At 37.4% G+C, this 19,833-nt stretch overlaps 1 protein-coding gene across 1 annotated transcript; it reads right to left on the bottom strand.

The window, feature by feature from the left end:
* Positions 1 to 75: 75 nt before the first annotated feature.
* On the bottom strand, positions 76 to 18,050 carry THO2. The gene is made up of 32 exons (XM_086230746.1): positions 17,755 to 18,050; positions 17,541 to 17,666; positions 16,615 to 16,656; positions 16,266 to 16,325; positions 16,061 to 16,123; positions 15,542 to 15,622; positions 15,347 to 15,415; positions 15,217 to 15,264; positions 15,018 to 15,086; positions 14,797 to 14,930; positions 13,749 to 13,824; positions 13,179 to 13,372; positions 12,440 to 12,520; positions 11,953 to 12,163; positions 11,616 to 11,852; positions 11,444 to 11,524; positions 11,193 to 11,312; positions 10,990 to 11,049; positions 9,892 to 10,019; positions 7,093 to 7,189; positions 6,872 to 7,000; positions 6,619 to 6,722; positions 6,267 to 6,447; positions 5,883 to 6,064; positions 4,966 to 5,572; positions 4,677 to 4,781; positions 4,189 to 4,344; positions 4,013 to 4,093; positions 3,464 to 3,931; positions 1,904 to 3,049; positions 1,189 to 1,505; positions 76 to 736 (listed from the first exon to the last, which is right to left on the bottom strand). Exons 1-32 carry the CDS (start codon positions 17,887 to 17,889, stop codon positions 673 to 675), a joined length of 5,652 nt encoding a protein of 1,883 aa, XP_086086872.1. The 5' UTR covers positions 17,890 to 18,050; the 3' UTR covers positions 76 to 672.
* Between the last annotated feature and the right edge of the window lie 1,783 nt (positions 18,051 to 19,833).

Consider the following 19,833-nt stretch of genomic DNA (forward strand, 5'->3'; position numbering starts at 1 on the left):
ACAGTAGATGGCATGTAGATCCATGTGGAGCATTCTGCCTCCGGACAACCTTGAACAGCAGCCAACAAAAGAACCTAATAAACCCCCAAAGTGAAAAAACCGGGGAAACACAATGTTCAAGGTGCCTCCCCTCGTTATACATAAACCACATTTTGGAAGCAATAGCAATTGGCATTGGCAGCAATTAGAGGTACATTAGGGTCGAAATTTGGGTTGGTCTTCCAAATAGTTTCCCAAATTTTCAGCATTCCAATTCCAATTCCTAAAAATAAAAAATCCCAAATAACCTTTCAAATTCTAATGCTTCAGATTTTTGAAATTTTTAGTTCATAAGTGTCTTAGAATTTTCAATCAATCAATGATATTTTCTTTTTGTTGGAATTTTAGAGGTACAAACCTAACCTGATAAAGTAACTCTCTGTACAGTTGCCGCCACATATTATAAATTTACAATATTGTACATTGGAATAAGAATGAGTCTATCACTACCCAATTAAGGGACTGTAGGATGAAAAACTATCCGTTATAAGAAATTTAATACAACAGGAGTTTTGATTTGTTACAGAACCAAAAAGACTGGATAAGGACGGGAACCCCATCAAGATCACGAGGATGTATACATTTTGTCAACATCAAGCACAAGAAATGATTTTGAAACCATGAGTGACGATATTACTTCCGATGCCTTCGTTTCTGTTCAGCTCTTTGCCTTTTCTCATCCTCCCAATCGTACATCCTGCAACATGGTTAAGGACTTGCAGTATCCAATACACAGTTACACAATTTAAACTGAAACAGCCAATATGCTTGTCAATGGTCATGATAAATTAAAAACCTAGTTCTGAAGATAAGGTTCCATTCAGAACTATAAGAAGGTTCATCATGACACCTATCACTATCACCACATTGTATCAAACCACAGTATAGCCATGGGTACTTCAGTACGTGAGAAGTAAAATAGAGCATGTTATTACATTTACAATTACAAAACCACTACCACTCTCCTTGATGCATGATCAAATAAATAAAAAACAAAACAAGAATGCTTCATGCTTGCTTTGGAGAAAGATGTACCTTCCAGAGATGCAAATGCAGCACAAGCAATAAACAATTCCAGTCCTGGCAATAAAGCAATCATCTATTATAAAGTAATAGGCACAAGGACGTGAAAATGGGCATTAAGGATACGGATCAGTGTCACGACGAGTCATCTTGCTAGCTACTTCTTTGCCATGAATCCTTAGACTTGGTTCTTCCAAGTAACCTGCACGCTGGACAATGGGTCCTTTCCGGTCTCCCCTATCTCTTCCATCATATGACTGAGACAAACTAATAGAAAGAGGAGGAGGCGGAGGGGGACCTGGCGAATACTCACCAGCTTCCACAGAAGACAGATGCTCTCTTTTAAGTTTCCGCCTCTTAGAAGCTGCGGTTGCATCTGTATCCTCCTTCAAGAGGTTTGCTTTCTCCCTTTCTCTCTCCCTCTCCCTCTCCCTCTCCTCGACCTACATACAGCAAAACATCAAGCATCATATACAATTGGATCAATGGTAAATTTGTACACACCACTTGGCATGACCATGAAACTACTAAAGGTGATTGTCCCGACTCTCAATGACTCATTGAATGGGCATTTTGACCAAGAATATTAAGTGTATGGGACTAAGAACATGTTTCTGGACTGTTACTAAGAATTACTTCCATGACCGAGATATCACTAATTACACTGATTTTAGGCATCACTTTCAACCTAAGGTGTTCAATGAATGATAAGCAGCCAGTTAACAATGTTAGTCATGTTATATTGGTCAAACTATTCCTCGCATCTGACTATGGAAGCACTTATTCTGATATATTGCAAGGAAGTGTCTCAAATGAAATGAAAACCAGGGCTGACACATACCTTCATTGACAGCCCCTCACGATCTTCACGCTTTCTCTCTCGGAAATCATCCTCTCTTCTACGTTTTGAATCATCTTGGGAAATTGAGGAATTATCTTCAGATCGTCTACGTTCCTTCTCATCATGTCTGGGAGAAAGCCTTTGAGTATGCCTCGTACTTCCAAACCTTCTATCAGAATCTTCATCTCTTCTTCCAGCACTAACAGATTGTGGAACAATGTGAGGAGGTAAGGGTGGTGGTGGAGGTAAGTTTTGCCCATGATATCGATCATCAACATGAGATTTTTCCGCAGATATATCATTGTGCCGTACTTTACCTCTGTCATCCTTAGACTTTTCAGGGAGTCTATCAAAACTCCTATCAATACCCCTCTCTTGAACTTTCTCAACTGAATGCTCCCTTCCATGTCTTTCCACGGACCTGTCTCTGGATCTCTCAACTAAATCATCTCCACGTGGCTTATCAGGACGCTCCAATCTTTCCCTGTAATCCTTGTCATGTCTTTCACTGCCCTTATCTTTGGACCGATCTGAAGGCTTATCAGTAGCCTTATAAGCACTTTGATCATCAGTTCCTGATTTGTCAAGATCCAACAGTCGAGCATCAACAGACCTCTCTCGGTCAGAGAATCGAGCTTCACCCTCAAAATCTCTCATTTCAGTTTCCCCTTTCCGGCGTTTACTTTGTCTGTCAGTTTCTTCTGAAGGGTTAGTTCTCTTCTGCAGCTTATCACCAGACTTTGAGGCGGTAGCAGAACTATCATGCCTAGGAGAATGAACTAGTCGAGAAGGGGGCCTTGGTGCATCAGAAATTTCAGTGCCATCTTCCTTTGAAACAGAAATCCTTGCACTTGAAGACTTCGCAGCTCCAGTCTCCACCTTTGATTCAATCCCATGAATATCTAATGATGTTTTCGCTAATGGAGCTGAACCTTTAGCTGAAGCTGAAACTGTGTTACCATTTGCTGTAATGGAAGAAGAAACATTTGTGGCCCCAGTATGAGACAGGACATCTCTGTCACTGGTTGAAGAACTAGAAGTTCTGCCAACAGCTTTTCCAGATCGACTATCATCTTTTGCAAGATCTTGTTTTGGTGGCTTAGCAAGTGATCCAGCAGAAACTGACCGTTTTGCTTGGGCCCTCGACTATCAACAAAAGATACTGGACTTAGGAAAAATGAAAGAAAACCAGGACTACAAAAAACAATTGCATTCTTTCATCAAACTAATAATGAAAATCTCACAGAGGGAGAAGCAAAGAAGAATTCTAAACTGAGCAATATCATTCTTTTTTTTTTTTGCCACTAAGCTATATCATTCTCATAACCATAAAAGTTAATTTTAAAAAAATTATACACTTGACTCTTATCTTTTGGCCATACAAATAACAGCAACAGATCTTAATATTTTAATAGAAGGATGAAGGTGCCTTATATGCCTTGGTGCGAAAATAACAGCAAGTGAAGGCACCAACAGCAGCTTGACTATGATGAAGCATGTCCATGAAAGCAGTCCCAATCATAAATAATTAAAAGAAAATGATTTTTTTCCACATAATACCTCAGATTCTGAAGAGTTCTTTGGGGCACCTTTTCCCATATTGTCATCTGAGATTCTATTAGAGAATTCATTTACTTGTTTTTGATTTTCAATAGATCTTGATGTTCCAGATTGTAAACCAGCTGAGGGCACAGATGACTGAGCATCTGGACCATTCACCGATGAGCCACCTTTAAGTTTCGGATGCCCTTGATCAGACTTTGCAGCCGAGATACTTTCTACTCTTTCCAATCTCCCATCTGCAAGTTTGGTTTTTAGCATCTGGTCTTTGACTGAGTTTACCGAATCTGGGTGCTGTGAGGCAAGGGCTCCCGCTTTTCCCCCTAAAGATTCACTTTGAGAAATATTAACAGAAGAACCACCCTGTACAGCCACTAAATTACCAGCCGAAGACTTTGAAGCAAGTGATGGTGCAGGCTTTAATTCAAGGTAGCCCATACCAAATTCTTCATCCGTAACCCATGAAGGCTGCAGAAGGAAAAATAAATTAATAAATAAATATATGTTGAAATCTGAGCTAAAATCCAGGCCCCAAAAGTTAAGACATACCTTTCTAGCAGCCAAAGCAGCACCGACACCTGTTGCTAACACCTTGAGGTCCTCTCTCTCATCACCCTTGATCTTGGCAACCTGCAAGCAAAATGGGGAAAACAAAAAGATACACATAATGATTCCAGTGGAATTAAAGAAAAAAAAAAAAAAAAACTATTCAAAATAGTTCTTACCCGTTTTTCAAGGTTAATCCCACTCTTTCGAGTAACAGGGAAAACACTAGAAATTTTTGTCAACATTATGAGCGAATTTCGAATCTCCATGTACTCAGTTGATTCTAGACACTGAATCAACAACCTCGTGATTCTTTGACTCCATTTCCAGTGCACCTAAAAGAAATTAAAATATGAGCACATGAAGCAAAAACCTGATTGAATTGAACGTCATTCCAAGCACGAACTGAAGTATACACAAGGTTACAATAGCATTCACAAAGTACCATGCCTTTATGAAAGGTTCAAGTATACAACTGAAGCACACAGCTGAATCGCAGAACATGTGGATAGAAAGATAGTTACACATAAATAGGAGATTAAAGAAAGCTGATTATGTAATCGGGAGGAGAAACGTAAGCAAGAAGAACTGAACTGTTCATATTTGAAATTGGGGACTTCTAGTATAGTAGAGTTTATTTTAAACACAAAAATGTCCATGAACTCACCTTGATGAACTGGCCATATGTAACTCGCTGGCTATTCGGATATCTATAATATACAGCAAAGCCTGGCATGTTTCCACATTCGCGCTCATAAATAGATTCATCGCTCTGGGAAAAAAGAAGAATGGTTCCACAAGAACAATCAAAAAATAGGGGAAAGAATATAGCAGTTTCAAGAGCACATTAAAGACCATCTTATATGTCAATGACTTGTAAGATCAGTGTGATTGAATCTAAGTAAAATTTAAATAATCTATTAAAGAAATATCAATAACATGAAATCGTCTTTCACCTTCCAATAGTAAGCAATCTTCAATGTCTCATACAGGAACTTCCCAAGTCTACCTGCTTCATATTCAGTGCAGCAGCATATCATAGGCTGTAAGGTTTTACAGATAAGAACATCAATGTGATTGACTGTGTTGAAAAATGGTGTCCCCAGGGAATGAAGAGTGTGCACAAACATGGCACAATAAACAGCATCTGCCATACTGAAAGTACAGCGTGGAAATATACAACGCTGAAGGAACTCCATGTTGATCTTTAAAGTATCAGGGCAAGAACTCAACCATTTGTCCTTCTCACGAGATAGACGTTTACGAACAGATGCAACATTTTCCTCATGCTTACGGAGCTCACTAGTCAGGCGATCAAGGGATTCCTGAATTCTTTCCTTGTCTTTCTTCCTTTTGGTTATTGCTGAACTCGAATTATCAGAAAGCTCTTCCAGAGCTTTAAGAGCAGCATGCTGCTTTGCAATTTCAGACTCGTAACAATTTCTAGGGACATAAAGATCATAGAGAGTGAGCCCCCAAAATGTAACATAGAGATCAGGGGACAGGCTATTCCAGGCTTTGGAAGGCAACATAGTTTTAGCAGTATTAAGAAGATCCGACCAGCTGCATACATATAAATGTTGGAAAGAAAAGAAAAGTAATTAGAACAAGGGTATTTCATCCTATGCGTGTAAAAGAATAAAATTCTTTCATACGACAATAACTTGATCACATCAAAAAAATTTCACGCCAAGAATTGCAAACATGAAAGCAAAATAGAACAAAGAAAAAGTGGGTGTACTGTGTACATAAAAGAATAACCTTGTAGAACAAAAGATAAAATCTCACAAGGTACTAGATACATAATCTTTCAAGTCAACATTGTTGCAAATGCAAAACCAAAAGAACAAACAGTACTTTTAAAGACAATTACGTTATAGGCTTCTGTGGAGACCCCAGATCCAGAACTGCATTGCCAGATTCCTCTGCAGCTTCAGACTCTGAATTTGTAGACATGATACTTTGAGCGTCGTTATTGTCTAGAGGCCAGAAGACATCAGAACTCCCACGGCACTTGAAGAGCCTCATTACAGGGCGATAAATTAAGAAAGCAACCTATGCAATGGAGAAATAATACTATGAAAAGAGTGCTTAGGAAAAAGAATCATGTTCTGTGGTAACTGTAGGACACTGAAGCAGATACAAAGTTCACAACTATGAGAATTTACAAATTGGGTAACCTGATTAAATTCAAATGGAAGAACATAATTAAAAGAACTAGACAACTTAAAAGCACTAGAGAGAAAGAGAAAGAGACCTCAGGATCCAGGTGGTATAGGTGGACAAGATCATCAAGGGAAGGAATCAGCTGAGCATAAGCCGATGCTGGTGTCACGGCACTGCAAAGAAATTCCACAAATTGAAGAAGAGTTCCATGACATCTGTCAAACTGCTCGCTAACCATCTTAATGTAAGGTGCATCTGCATCTATTATGACCCTGCAGAAAATATAAGAATCTCGTCAGGTATCCAACTCATTTGCCTTACATAAACACCAACCCCATGGAGCCAACCCCATGGAGCATCTCCAAAATTAAAATTCTGTCATGCCCAACAACAAAGAGAGAGGTTTATCATGAGGTGGGACTTTAGTGGGATTGACAGCTTACACAGAACGATGCTGTGCAAGAAGTAACAAAAGGGGGGTTGCCAGCTTGGATTCATCCTTTGGAAGCAGTGAGTCCCTTAGCCTGTTAGTCGACTTGATTAATGCCTGTTAACACCACCAGAATTCAACATTAACATCTTCACAGTTAGGAACTCAATCACCATAACATGTGGTACAGATTAAACTCAACAGCTGTGCAACATTATAAAAGAAACAAATCCTACTCATTCCGAAGATATTATATTACAAGGCACCTTGTTATTCCGTGTAACACCAAAAGAAGTGGCCTGATAACGGAGCGTCTCACTCCCTGCCATGGCATCCAGCTGATCTTCAGTCAGATTCTCTGTGTAATGGACATTTGCCATTTGCTGAATAAGCTCCTGATATATCAGAGAAATCTAATTCAATGTTTGCAAAGCTTCAGAACTAACCATCTGACATAACTAATATAAGCATTGAACTTGAAAAATACCTGAAGGAGAACAAGTTCAATTCCTTGGCCCTTTTTCAACTGATTCACAAGGTACTGGAAAAGGCCTCTCAATTCCATGGATGGGTATTTCTTACACCTAAAGAAAATTAAAAAATGAGGCGGTTAGCTTTCTTAATAGCTAAAAGCAGATATTTCAAACTAAACTTACCACAGAGAAAAAAAAAAAAAAAGATAGAAATTGAAAATATGAATATAATAACAATCATCATAAAGCCACAAAAAATAAAATATATATCTATCCAATCGAACGTTCTTTCATATAGATCCATAAGTGTCATTAGAAATTCAGAAGAGTAGAAAACCTAAAACCAAAGTAAAGGACTCAACAGGCCATAGTAATAGAAATCAAGAAAAGAAATAAATAATTACATCTGAGGCCAAGTTAGGATTAATAGACTCCTAACTCCTTTATAAACTATAAATATTCAAAGTCTAACATAAATATAACCTTATGGAAAGAGAATTTAATGTCATTAGATCAATGTTTAGAAATTATATCATCCATACAATATGGAAAGGTGGACAAAACATCACTATAAAGGGAGGAAAATGCAGTCACACAAGGTCAACCCAGATCAGTTTTTCACATTTCAGAAAATCAAGAATGTCACATTGTCATATTGTTGATCAGAATTGCCCTCTCAAACATGATTCCAACAAATCAATGATCCTACATCAATCTCTATACAATACACACACACGGAACATTCACAAGAAAGTGGTTATGACAAAGAAAAGGTAATAATTACCAATCCCTAAAGAGTTGAAATAACTAATGCATGTAAAAATGGAACATTACGAAAGTATCTCTAACCAGACATATATTAATATCAGCCATCTCTTCAAACACATTGTACACAACATTTATGCATTGGCCATATTAAAAACCGAAGTAAAAACCTCCATATTCATGCATCGGCCACCTCTGGTGAAAAACCTCCCCATTTGTTGTACAACCAAAAAACCCCAGAACCCTTTGAGAGCTTTGACACAATGCTAACACGAACTTCTGACTGTTCCTTCTACAGGTTATATAAGTTCCACATCAATTGCTCTTAGATGCCTCACAATGTGCAGTACCTTCGCCTTTTCTTTTCTTTTTATAATCAAAAAAGAAATTTCCAGTCATACGTGGGCATTGTAGGCATTACAATGATGAACATTAAACATCCTGAACTACCATTGTTCTGACATAAAACAAAATAATGACGTTAGTTCAGCTAACTGCGTCTCTTATATTTAAGAACAGCCTCTTCTTTTTGGACCCCACCTAGTAATAGATACTGCACAGAAGCCTGATTGAACAAAACATATACCCAGGAATGTTTTAGAAATATCATCAGAGGAAACAAGGAACCATTAACTGACAGCTTCCATCAAGGAGAACGAGATTGAGTGATTGACAATCAAAATCTTCAACACAGAACAAAATCCACTCTAACTTTAGCACCCCATCTAACAGTAATCTCTTCAGGTGGCTAACAAACACCAATTTGTCATCTTTATAAGTTAGCTGTAGAAAAGTATTAAATTGTCCAGCTCAGCAGTAGGGCACAGGCATATTTGCTTTATAGGAAGCCAAAGCCCTTTTATAAGCTATCAAACAAAATTTCACTGTTCACAGCATGCCTTTTGGTCATCCATACGTTGAGAAATTTAAATCACCAACTTCTGCCAAAAAAACCAACAATATCATGCAAACCTCTCAGCATAATGTTAAGTGAAAACACCCCAACTCGATGCTTTGCATTTTTGACAACACCCCACCATTCTTTTCAAAGGCTAACCGCCTTTATATTGCTTTTAATTCAAACACCGAATCTTTCATTCAACAAGGTCATGCTCAAATAGCCTGAATCTCATTCCAACATGCTATAATGCTCCTAGCTACCCCTTCAAGAAATTTAAATTGCCAACGTCTGCCAAAGTAACCAACAATGTCATTGCATCTCACCATAATGTAAAGTGCAAACACCCCAACTCAATGCTTTGCACTTTGACAACATACCACCATTCTTCTCAAAGGCTAACCATCATTATATTACTTTTGATTCAAACACGGAATCTTTAATTTAACAAGGTAGTGCTCAAATCACCTGAATCTCATTTCAACAAGCTATAATGCTCCTTTCTAACCTCTAACCTTCAACTAACCTGAAAACTGAAAAGAGATAGGAACCTAAGATAAACATCACTTCAAAACTCTGACCAACCCTTTCTATTTTATAAATATCACCTCAGCATTATGCCAATCCATCATCAAATTTTGGTTGCTGAATCTCACAGTACTCAAGCGCGCCAGCCCTCGGCAAGCCTAGCTGTTGGAACTGATCCCACCTTGCAAATAAAGGACACATAATCTTCACTGTCCACAACATCCCCAGCTCCAGTATTACGGCCTCCATTTAGGCTAATCTGCAACCCGGAAACTGAAGTGAAGTATCCAAGAATATATCTAGACTCTAAGTAACGGTGTAAATGAACAAAAGTGACTCTAGTAAATGTCTTGTCAATGCTGGAAAAAGAAAATGATGAAGAACTAAAATAAATTAAATAAACTCAAGTGTAACCCAATTGCACAAAACCAAAATAAATGAACAACTAAGGCCAAGACATATCAACTACTATACAGCGTAAACATATATGATACTTTGTAAACAAACATGTTGAAGCAATAAGATAGAAAAGATGACATGTATTATTTAATACGTCATGGTCAATACAACAATATATGAAAAACAATAATTTTGTCAAAGGAGAAAAAAGAACAGTGCATACAAGTGACCCCAAAATGAAGCCAAAGATTGAAGCCAGTCTGACACGTTAAGGCCATCGTCTTTTAGCTTATCACGCCCTCCTTGAGCTAGACGCTCAATCACAACATATTCCAAAACGTCATACTCCAGCTGGACAGAAAGCAGGCATTTGAGCAAAAATTAACAAGGAATACATAGGCTTAAATCATGTATATATAAACATACATATATACAAACACATGAAAGCCAAATCCAATTGGACAAGGAATATCACAAACAATCAGAAGAGAATTAAGGCTATTCTAGAGAGAAAGACACCTCACAAGTATTATGCTTGAACAGATTTTCTGGTTAAATTAGTGTTTCTGTATTAGTGTTAAGTTTCAAATAAAAAAAAATATAAAAAATCCTTTCGTTTCTTTTATGATTTTTGAAGCAGAAAAATCCAAATTCCCAATTTTTCCCAAGAAATGCACCTAAACTTGACCTTCTATGCCTCGAGATAAAAATGAATCTAAGGCTTACTATGCCCGAAACTTCAGAACAATCTATGCAAAGGGCCAAATCTGAAAATTGATTGTTAGCATCAAAGGAATCCAACCTAAAGACTCCAAAAACTGTTGCTTTAAATTACTGGCTATGACTAGTATAAGTTCATTGATCAAGATGTACCTCAATGAGAAAAAGCAAGCAAATATAAAATCAGAATTGATATTCTTCCAGATTAGTATATCAACTGGTAATTCTCAAGCAACATGCTAAATCCCACTAAGTGATCACTCAGCATCCCAAAGATAATTATGACGACCTAATACAATAACTACTCCTATATCGTATTTCAAAATGCCAGAGTAAACTTTCATTAAGAGATTTCAAATGAATAGGTGGGTAAGAAAAATTTATATAAAATTGCCCCCACGAGCCACAGGTTTCACATAAAGATTCTACTCCATCATAAGAATCATCAAGACAACAACTTTGAGTCAGATAACGGGTGGTAAAAAAACAGATAGCTGATATATAACTTGATAACCAACTTCTACCAGTCAAATGAACAAGTCTCAGCAATAGTCTAAGAAAAAAAGGTACATATATTTAGCATAACAAAATACATCCACACCTGAGTCAGATACTTAAATGCATCTACAACAGGAGTAATCATATCTCTGTACGCTTCAATCTGCACGTGGTATCAAGACATTAACAATTGCATGTGCACAAAAATTAAAGATGTCAGAAAATGAAAATATATATATATATATATATATATCACACATGCCAAAAAATGCAAGTATAACCACTAATAAAGTAATAAGACAATACCTGATGAACAATTGTTCGAAGCACAGTCATTGGATTTGCATGAGCTAATTTTGCAACCATCCGACCCAGCTGCTTTAAATTTTCTTTTGCAAGCCGTTTCAAAATTCTTCTAGTGTCCAACTACAAAGAGGAAAAAGGAAAAGCATAGCAATGATGCTTTTAAGGCGTCAAACTTGCAACTACAAGAATGAAAAGAAAGTAAATGCATATTAAGAAAGCCAGGGAGACTAAAAAGAATATATTTGTCGTACCTTAGCTGTTTGCCTTGCAGATAAAACCATAGGAATCCGCTCATCTTCTTTTTCCCATTCACCGTATAAACGATACCGCACCTAAGCAGAGGAGATTCATCTAGAAAGAGTGTCTACCATGCCAAATAAATTCTGAAAATGAACTATCAAATATCACTGATTTAAGGCCAACCTCATATGGGAGTAGATTCATCACTTCCCAGATCTCCTGTCCAACAGCTGGATTTGCAGGCACCAATTGTAAAGAAGGAAGTAGACATGTTCCTAAGGCTTCCTCTATCCTTGACCTTGCTTCCTTAAGGTGCAGATGAGGATTTCCGCCAAAAACATATTTGGGATTTACAGATCCTTCACCACTGCTTATAAGCTCGAGTGCAGACAAGTAATAACCTCTCAAAACTCTACAAACCTACACCAAAAACAAAAACATATTCAATCCTTAAGTTATTAGGAGATATAATATCACAAAGAGAAAGAAAAACAAGAATATCAGATATAAAACAATGCACCTTCTGCAGCAATAAAGTATCACGATACAGATAGGGTCCAGCACAAGCAAGCATCTGAAAAAGTTCTTTGGGAAGCTCTATAAAAGATCCATGGTTTGATGAATTTCCTGTATTCATCACATCAACACTGGTTCCTGAGGAAGACCCAAAGCTAAGGAGATGTGCTTGGCGAACAGTATCATATGCTGAAGAGATTGATTTTTCAATGAGCCTGGACACAAGTATCAGATAATTATTGAAAAAGAGAAGTAGATACAGTACCCCTATGAAAGCTAAAAATGGCCATGCATGACAGAAGAAGGCTATAGGAAGCCAAGCTAATAGGTTAACTTTTCAAATCCACCCAAAGAAGTTGTGCACAATTACCCACCAATCTACACTTGTGTGTTTGTTTTTGCATACGTGTCAATGAAATCACATTCATTCAAATGAACAGAAACACAAGTAGATCATTGAGAGTGAAAAAAGTAAAATACATTCGATTTACCTAAACAAGCTGTTACAGATTTGAAAATGTTCAACAGGATTTAGAGGCGAGAGACGATCAAATAGTACATGTGCATGGTACCTGATGAAGCAAAAATTGGATAACAAATGAGATACATAAAATACACACAAAATAAAAGCTATCATACAAAGTCAAAGGTCAGTTCAAACAAGATGAATTCAGAATAATTTTTAAACACGAACTTCAACACTCCACCTTTTGGCATGTATTATATGCACCAGAAACAGATAATCAAATGCCCATCTTTATGCAGACAACTGACAAAGAGTTGCTTAGAGTAATATCCATATATCTTTTAGGTTTTTTCACATATTTCTCAATCCCCAGTCAATTGAAAGCAATTCCGGAAAAACATAAGCAAATATAGCAAAATCTAAGATACAGGAATCCACATGTGCAGTTGATTGGAGAAGAAGTACAACATGGTTCAATAGATCTATTCTTCAACACTATTTCAAACATGGCAAACCATACATTCACAGCATTTGACATGAGCAAAATTTACTAGAATTGTCAAGAAGGCAATACAAGAGCCTCTAGTTTATAACGATTTCATTAGAAACATATTCGACTAGGGCATCAGATACATTACGGCGACTGGTTCAAGAGCTCTAGTGCCAGTTAAGCAAGGAGAAAAGAAGAAACAAGTACAAAGAACTTGGAAATCATTAAGGGGGGAAAAGCCTGAAATCAGAAGTTCAACTACAAACAAACATACCAGTCATGTACAGAAAGAAAACCAGTAAGCAAGCCCAAAGTTTGATTACTTTCAAACTCTGTAGACCGTTCACCAACTGCCTCTGTTTCCATGTCTATTGCAGCAAAGAGATCTATTGTCACATCTCCTTGTTTCTCATCATCCATTAGATCCTTCCCAGTAGCAGCAAGATTTATTTTACCAATTTTGTTAGCCTGAAAATATTAACAGATATTCACGTAAAAAATTAAAAATTCATAGCCTTTCATATAAGGGGATAGAGAGTTTGAGGCCATGCGTCAAATAATCTAGTAAAGCAGCCACCGCAGACCCAAAATAAAGGAGAAAGACAAGTTCCCTCTCGACAGAAAAAGCAGGTATGATTAAATAAAATAGCATGCACCTATACACAGTTCCCTTGTCTGTCAAAGCCTTAAGAATCATATGATGCAAAAATGATTCACGTACAATGGCAAAATGTTGTAGACTCATAGATTAGTAACTATGCAGAAAAAACTCACACAGTAACATATAAAGCACATCAAATGACAATTTTCACAGCCATATTTTAATCATTTAATAAATTTATACCTCATCAAGTCGCTTGGAAGAGAAAGCACTATAATGCTCAAATGCCTCATCATCCTTGGGAAGTAGATGAGCATATCTGTCAAACACAAATAAATTTTAATAAAAGTCACCAGCAGGCCTAGCACAAGTAGAAATCTGATTCAGACCATCAAGGAAGCTGAAAACATAAGCAGATAATGACATAACATCATAAAAATGATAAGAAGACCATATTTAACTTAACCAACCACAATTATACTACTCGATGTCAAAGATGTATATAGACTAATTCTAGACTCCAGCAGTGATACACACATTTATAATGCTCCTCTAGCTCCAGATAGTTTTTACCAATAAAAAATATTAATGAATCTTAAACTCATGCAATAATGCAATCGCCTCACTATATAGAAACACAATACCGAAAACTTGCAATATCATTTAAGTTCAGCCACCACTATGGTTTATATTAACAAATGTACAAGCAGTGCAAACACCTAAGTAGTTCATCGTCCAAGCGAGCACCAAAGCCAAGTTAGTACCGCACTCACCCAACGTCAGTCTCCAAGCAAGATATCTCTCAACAAGCATCATCACTCTTTATGCGTACAAGCCAATCCTCAAGCTTACCAGCTCATGGACATACAAGCACTATGAAAGAGCCCATGACAAGGCACTATGAGTTATGCCCACCCTTAAGTGTGGTTACTAGATATAATTGGTGATTGACTACACAAATCTGAACATTAACTTGTCATCATTGTCTTTCAATGGCAACTTTACTATGAAGCATTATCTTTTATTCCAAACACATAACAAAATCAAAACCAGAACATGCACAATCCAGAATCAACAACTCACTAATAAATCTCAACCCACCAGAAATACTCAAAACAGGTACTTGGAAACCTTGAAAAATGCAGCCTATAAATGAATTAGAGCAACCAAAACCCTTACTCAAAAGTGGAAAATAAATTTCAACGAATCTGAATAAAGTTAAATGAAACAATAGATTTCAAAGAACTGAGAGATATAATTCAAAGACCAAAATCATAAAAAGGAAACTCACATGCTATCAAGATCAATAAAATCCTCCTTCACCAGCAAAGCTGTAAGCTTATAAAGTCCAAAAGGTACCGGACCATTTACTTCCAAACGCTGATAATATTGAAATTTAAAACCAAGGATTTGTGAAGCATGAGACTGCAAAAGATTATGAAGTAATGAGTTAACAAAAAATTAGCAAAATATATCATACAACCTAGACTAGGTAAATGAAATATGCATCACCTTAGGAAAAATCGGTATCAGCTCCAAAAAGACATTATTATCTGGCTGAAGTTCAAAACACTCCAAAACCTAATCAAACAAAAATATTCAAAAGCAAATAGTGAATCATAGAACATCATATTCTTCACAAACACATTGAAAACAAAATACAGGCTATACTGAAAAATAAGTACAACTAAGGTACACAGTGACAACTTACAATATCAAAAACATGATTTGGGTCCAGATCAAAATGTCCAATTAATGACTGCAAGGATCAATCTATCAGAAAACTGAAGAAAATATATAAAATAGAAGATACTGGAGAAAAAAGAAGTCAAAGATAAAACCTTTATAATGCCTATTGTTGCTGCTGCATTGTGTGATGAAGTTTCTGAGTTTTGGCAAAGAAGGGTAACCTAAAATGCACATGGCAGTGAATATACATAATGAAAAAAGAATTGTATCTCATTGTTATGAAACAAATATGGAACCGTAACAACACTGAACAAATTAACGAAGGATACCAGCAATAGTAATCATACCAGCTTGGCATATCCCTCACTCTCTTCTCGAAGAAGGTTAAATTTTGTTTGCTGATATAGAAGACGGGTGTTTACTCTGACCTGGAATTAAAAGCACATACACATCAATTTTGAACATATAGCAGATTACTGCATCAACATATTGATTTTTTTAATGGTAAACTTTGTGCATGGCATATTTTTTTGGGAGTCATGCAAGTCATTATACACAACTCTAAACTTGCTTTGTTGAAACAGACTATTGCATTTATATTTTCATACAACAATCAGTGACACAGTTGAATCATCTAAAAGTTCATGTTTACCTAATTATATTAACAATTGGCAAAAGAAAAAACATTACAAGGTATATAGAATCTGCATAGACTGTTAGCATTTCAGGAATATTTTACCAGATACAGAATCTCATGTCAGGATGATACACTGACAAACAGAACAATAACAACATAATGTCGGTTCATATTTTGGGCAAGGCCACCATCATATGAGCGCATAGCTACACAACAATGATCTCCATACCTCTTTACTCTTCAATTCCTGAGCCTTTATCTTGATCATTTCAGCCTCCCACAAAAATTCTTCCTACAATTTGTGAGGCACATATACATAAGTTCTATTTCTTACAAAAAAAAAAAAATGGAAATCAGAGGTCCAAGCCAACAAAGGAAAAACAATGAGCAGATAACCATCAGTAAAGATTTATAGGACACAGATCAATATTCACCTCACAGCGCTCCTGAAATAGCCTCAATGGAACTAAGGAAGATTCCACCAACCATTTAGCCTGACAAAGAGGAATCAACTAAACAATAAGTAGCCAGACCACAGAAAAAAAAAGTTTAAAAAAAAAAAAAAAAACAAACAAACCTATACAACATCAAAAACAGAAAAGGCATGGGCAGGGCGGACAAATGGAGAAGACTAGTCATCAAAAATAATAAAATGTCAAGACATATCCATAAGAAAAAGGATGCTTGCGACTAGAGCAATGAAATGGCAAGAAGACAGGGAACACCAGTAACTAAGTTCAAGGCACCAGTTATTGATGTGGTGGCTTTTAACCAAGTACTAACCAATTTTGTGAGACGAGCACGATACTCTCCAGGCATTGTAAGCTGCAGATTAGTGAGAGTCCACATGTCAGTAAGAACAGGTAGCAGATAAACATCAACATGGTAGGACATTGATTAAAAAAATTGAAAACAAATATTATGCAAAGAACACATAATATGCCGTAGAAAAAATCAAAAGGAAACATTAGACGACCGCAAAGTGTTATCTCACCACAGTTAAGTGGAACTCGAACATGCAAGTATTTTCAAGAAACCATTGACAATCGTACTTTCTCATAGTTGTGTTCTCTGATATCCCCTTTTTCAACAGTTTACAACAATTCCTTGCTTTTCTGACCTACTTTAAAGGTGGCACATCCATAGCAACAGATTGCAGTCATGTAGCCACCACTCATCATCATAATTCATAAACCATTTGCAAAAATTTCTCCTAAAAACGATAGCAAGGCTCTATTACATTAAAGCAACGAAATGGTATCCAGATGTGCCACCAGACATCCAAAGATCAAGCACAAGCATCCGCTTACAGTGACATTAAAACAATCTGTTTGAACAACTCCCGAACAAGACGCATTTATATCCCTATCTATTATTTTAAAGTGAACAATCTCAGCATTTACCAAAAGAAGTCCATTTCAAAAAGGAAATGTTACAAGAGCATTGTAAGCGATCCCACGCATAAACCAAATCCTACATACATCAATAGCAAGTTGAAAACACATAACATCCACTATACCAACTCACTCGTGGTTAACACATATACTATTTGTTTAAACAACTTCTGAGCAAACTACATTTATATTCCCAGCTATTAAACTTTCTAATTTTTGTGATTAAACTTAAAAAAAAACAAGTCCATTTCATTTATCCTCACTCTCTAAAGAGAAAAAAAAAAAACAACTAAAGCCAAATAATAAAGCACTCACATCTTGAGCCATTTGGGTGACAATATCTGCAAAACTGGAAGCCAACTCTTCGTGGGAAACCTTGTCCGAGAACTCGACCGAATCCAGCGCAGCTTTACACTTCTGAAACGGCAATTCCCCCCGAACCTAACAACCAAAACACAAGCAAAATTCAATCCAAAGCCCCCTGAATTGCATACATACACAATTGAAAAAATAGGCAGCTTGAGCTGACCATGGTGGAGCAGAGCTCGTAGAGGAATCGAAGCATCGGAACGGGGTCTGGGAGCTTGAAGCTAGGGTTTCCATTCTTCCATTCACGAACACAGTCTTCTCTAACGTACGTACGTTCTACGGGTGGGAGAGACATGCTCGTGGAGTATACAAACCCTAGAAACACACTGTGAGAGGGAGTCAATCAGAGAGTAGAATGAGGGAGTGGTAAGGTCGAAATTAGAGGGTTTTTCATCGGGAATTTAGGGTTTTCAGGAGGATCTGCAACAACAAGCTCTAGGGGTTTGGGAAAACGGAGATGCCGCTCGCTCTGTTCCTTCTCCTTGTACGTTGTTTTGTGATTGGGCTTCATTGATTCGTTTGGGCTTGGATCACGAGGATGTGTTGTCCATTGGTTATGGCCCAAACAACATAGGGTTTCATCTCATGACGCACGCATCTAAGAATGGCCCAAACAACAGTGGGCTTGTAGTGCGCAGAGAGAATGACAAAGAACCGCTTAGGCCATGGTCTCAGTACAAACCAAGTATATATAGGAAGAGGGTGTCTGATACTGAACAGCCCAAGCCCAACTAAACCTAAGACTAGAAAACCCACCAGCGCATAATTCAGAGTTTTGCCTACATTTTTATTAGAGAAAATTACAGATTTAGTCCACTTATTTTACATTTAATTCAATTTTAGTTCACTTATTTTATAATTAGTTTAATTTGAGTGCTGCTATTTTCACACCCCTAAATTTCTTTTTGCACACATTTTCCTCACTTTTTCTCACTTCACACCCCCACACTCCTCCCACAATTAACATTTCTCATATACACACCCCTCCCAATTACCAAAATATCTCAACTTATACACACCCCTCCCAAAACCCAGCCAAAACACACCCCACCCCGACACCTCCCTCAGCCACCCCTACTGCCGGCAAGGTCGCCGACGGGTTGCCGGCGGCTCAACCCTCCCCTTCTCTCTCTCCCCCTCTCCTTTCCTTTTTCTCCTTCCATTTCTATTCTTCCCTCTGCCATCCCCCTCCCCTCCCCCTGCCGCACCCCCACAACCCACCCCCACAGACCACAAACTTCCATACACAGCGGGTTCGGCGGATCAGTGAACAATCCTATTCTATTCGGTGGGTACCTGTCGAACGAAACCACCGGGTTCGGCACTGGTCCGCCGAACCCGCTGCAATTTTTTTTTTTTGGTTGTCTGCTTGGGTGAGAAGAGAGAGAGAGAGAGAGAGAGAGGAAGAATGTGGTGGTGGCTGTTTGTAGGTGGTGCATGCGGGGAGGTGGGGGAGGAGAAGAGAGGAGGGCTCACGAAGATGTGGTTGGGGTGGGGGGAAGAAGAAGAAGAGAAAGGGTAAAGGGTGGAGGGTGGAGGGTGGAGGGTGGGGGGTGGGCTTCGACGGTGAAGAAGAAAAAAAAAAAAAGATGGAGATGGGAAGATGGGAAGATGGGGTGTGTACGGGGGAGGGGGGGAGATGGGGATGGGGGTGTGTGGGTGAGGGGAGGGCCAAATTGTCTTTCCCCTTGAGTTTTTTTTTTTTTTTTTTTTCGAAAAGGTGTGCAAAAAGAAATTTAAGGGTGTGCAAATAGCAGCCCTCTTTAATTTTGGTCCACGATTCTTTTTAAATTATGATTTTAAATCATTTTGGTTGTGTTTTCTTCAATTATAATTGAAGTATAACTGTATAAGTTATATTTTATCATTTCTTAGTCATAGGAACCAATTTATAATATTAGAATTAAAGAGAATTGAAGTTTTGTAAAGTTTAAAAAATCTGAAAATTTTCTACAAAAATTTGGTAATTTCGGGTACCCTACTTTAGAGACATTTATCTTGAGTTTTAGAACTCCGATTTGAATGATTTTTATATGGTTGTAAAGAGGAGATGCATAGCTTTAAAACAAGTATATGTTTGCTGAATTTGGCTGAGATTTGATAGGGTAAAAGGCGAGACAAATTTGATAAAACAAAACTGGATCTTTATTGAATAAGTAAAGCAATTAATGGACCAAAATAAAACTTAAAAAAAATCGTAGACCAAAATTGAACTATGTATAAAATAAGTGAATCAAAT

The sequence above is a fragment of the Dryas octopetala genome, chromosome 2 (assembly GCF_963921425.1).
Source record: "Dryas octopetala chromosome 2, drDryOcto1.1, whole genome shotgun sequence".
Lineage (NCBI taxonomy): Eukaryota > Viridiplantae > Streptophyta > Magnoliopsida > Rosales > Rosaceae > Dryas > Dryas octopetala.

Excerpts from the sequence above, each read along its gene's own strand:
- THO2 (XM_086230746.1), bottom strand. The coding sequence starts at position 17,889 with ATGTCTCTCCCACCCGTAGAACGTACGTACGTTAGAGAAGACTGTGTT. Across the intron at positions 14,931-15,017 it reads TGATACCGATTTTTCCTAAG|TCTCATGCTTCACAAATCCT; the intron begins GTGATGCATATT and ends AATCTTTTGCAG. Across the intron at positions 11,050-11,192 it reads TTCGAACAATTGTTCATCAG|ATTGAAGCGTACAGAGATAT; the intron begins GTATTGTCTTAT and ends TACCACGTGCAG.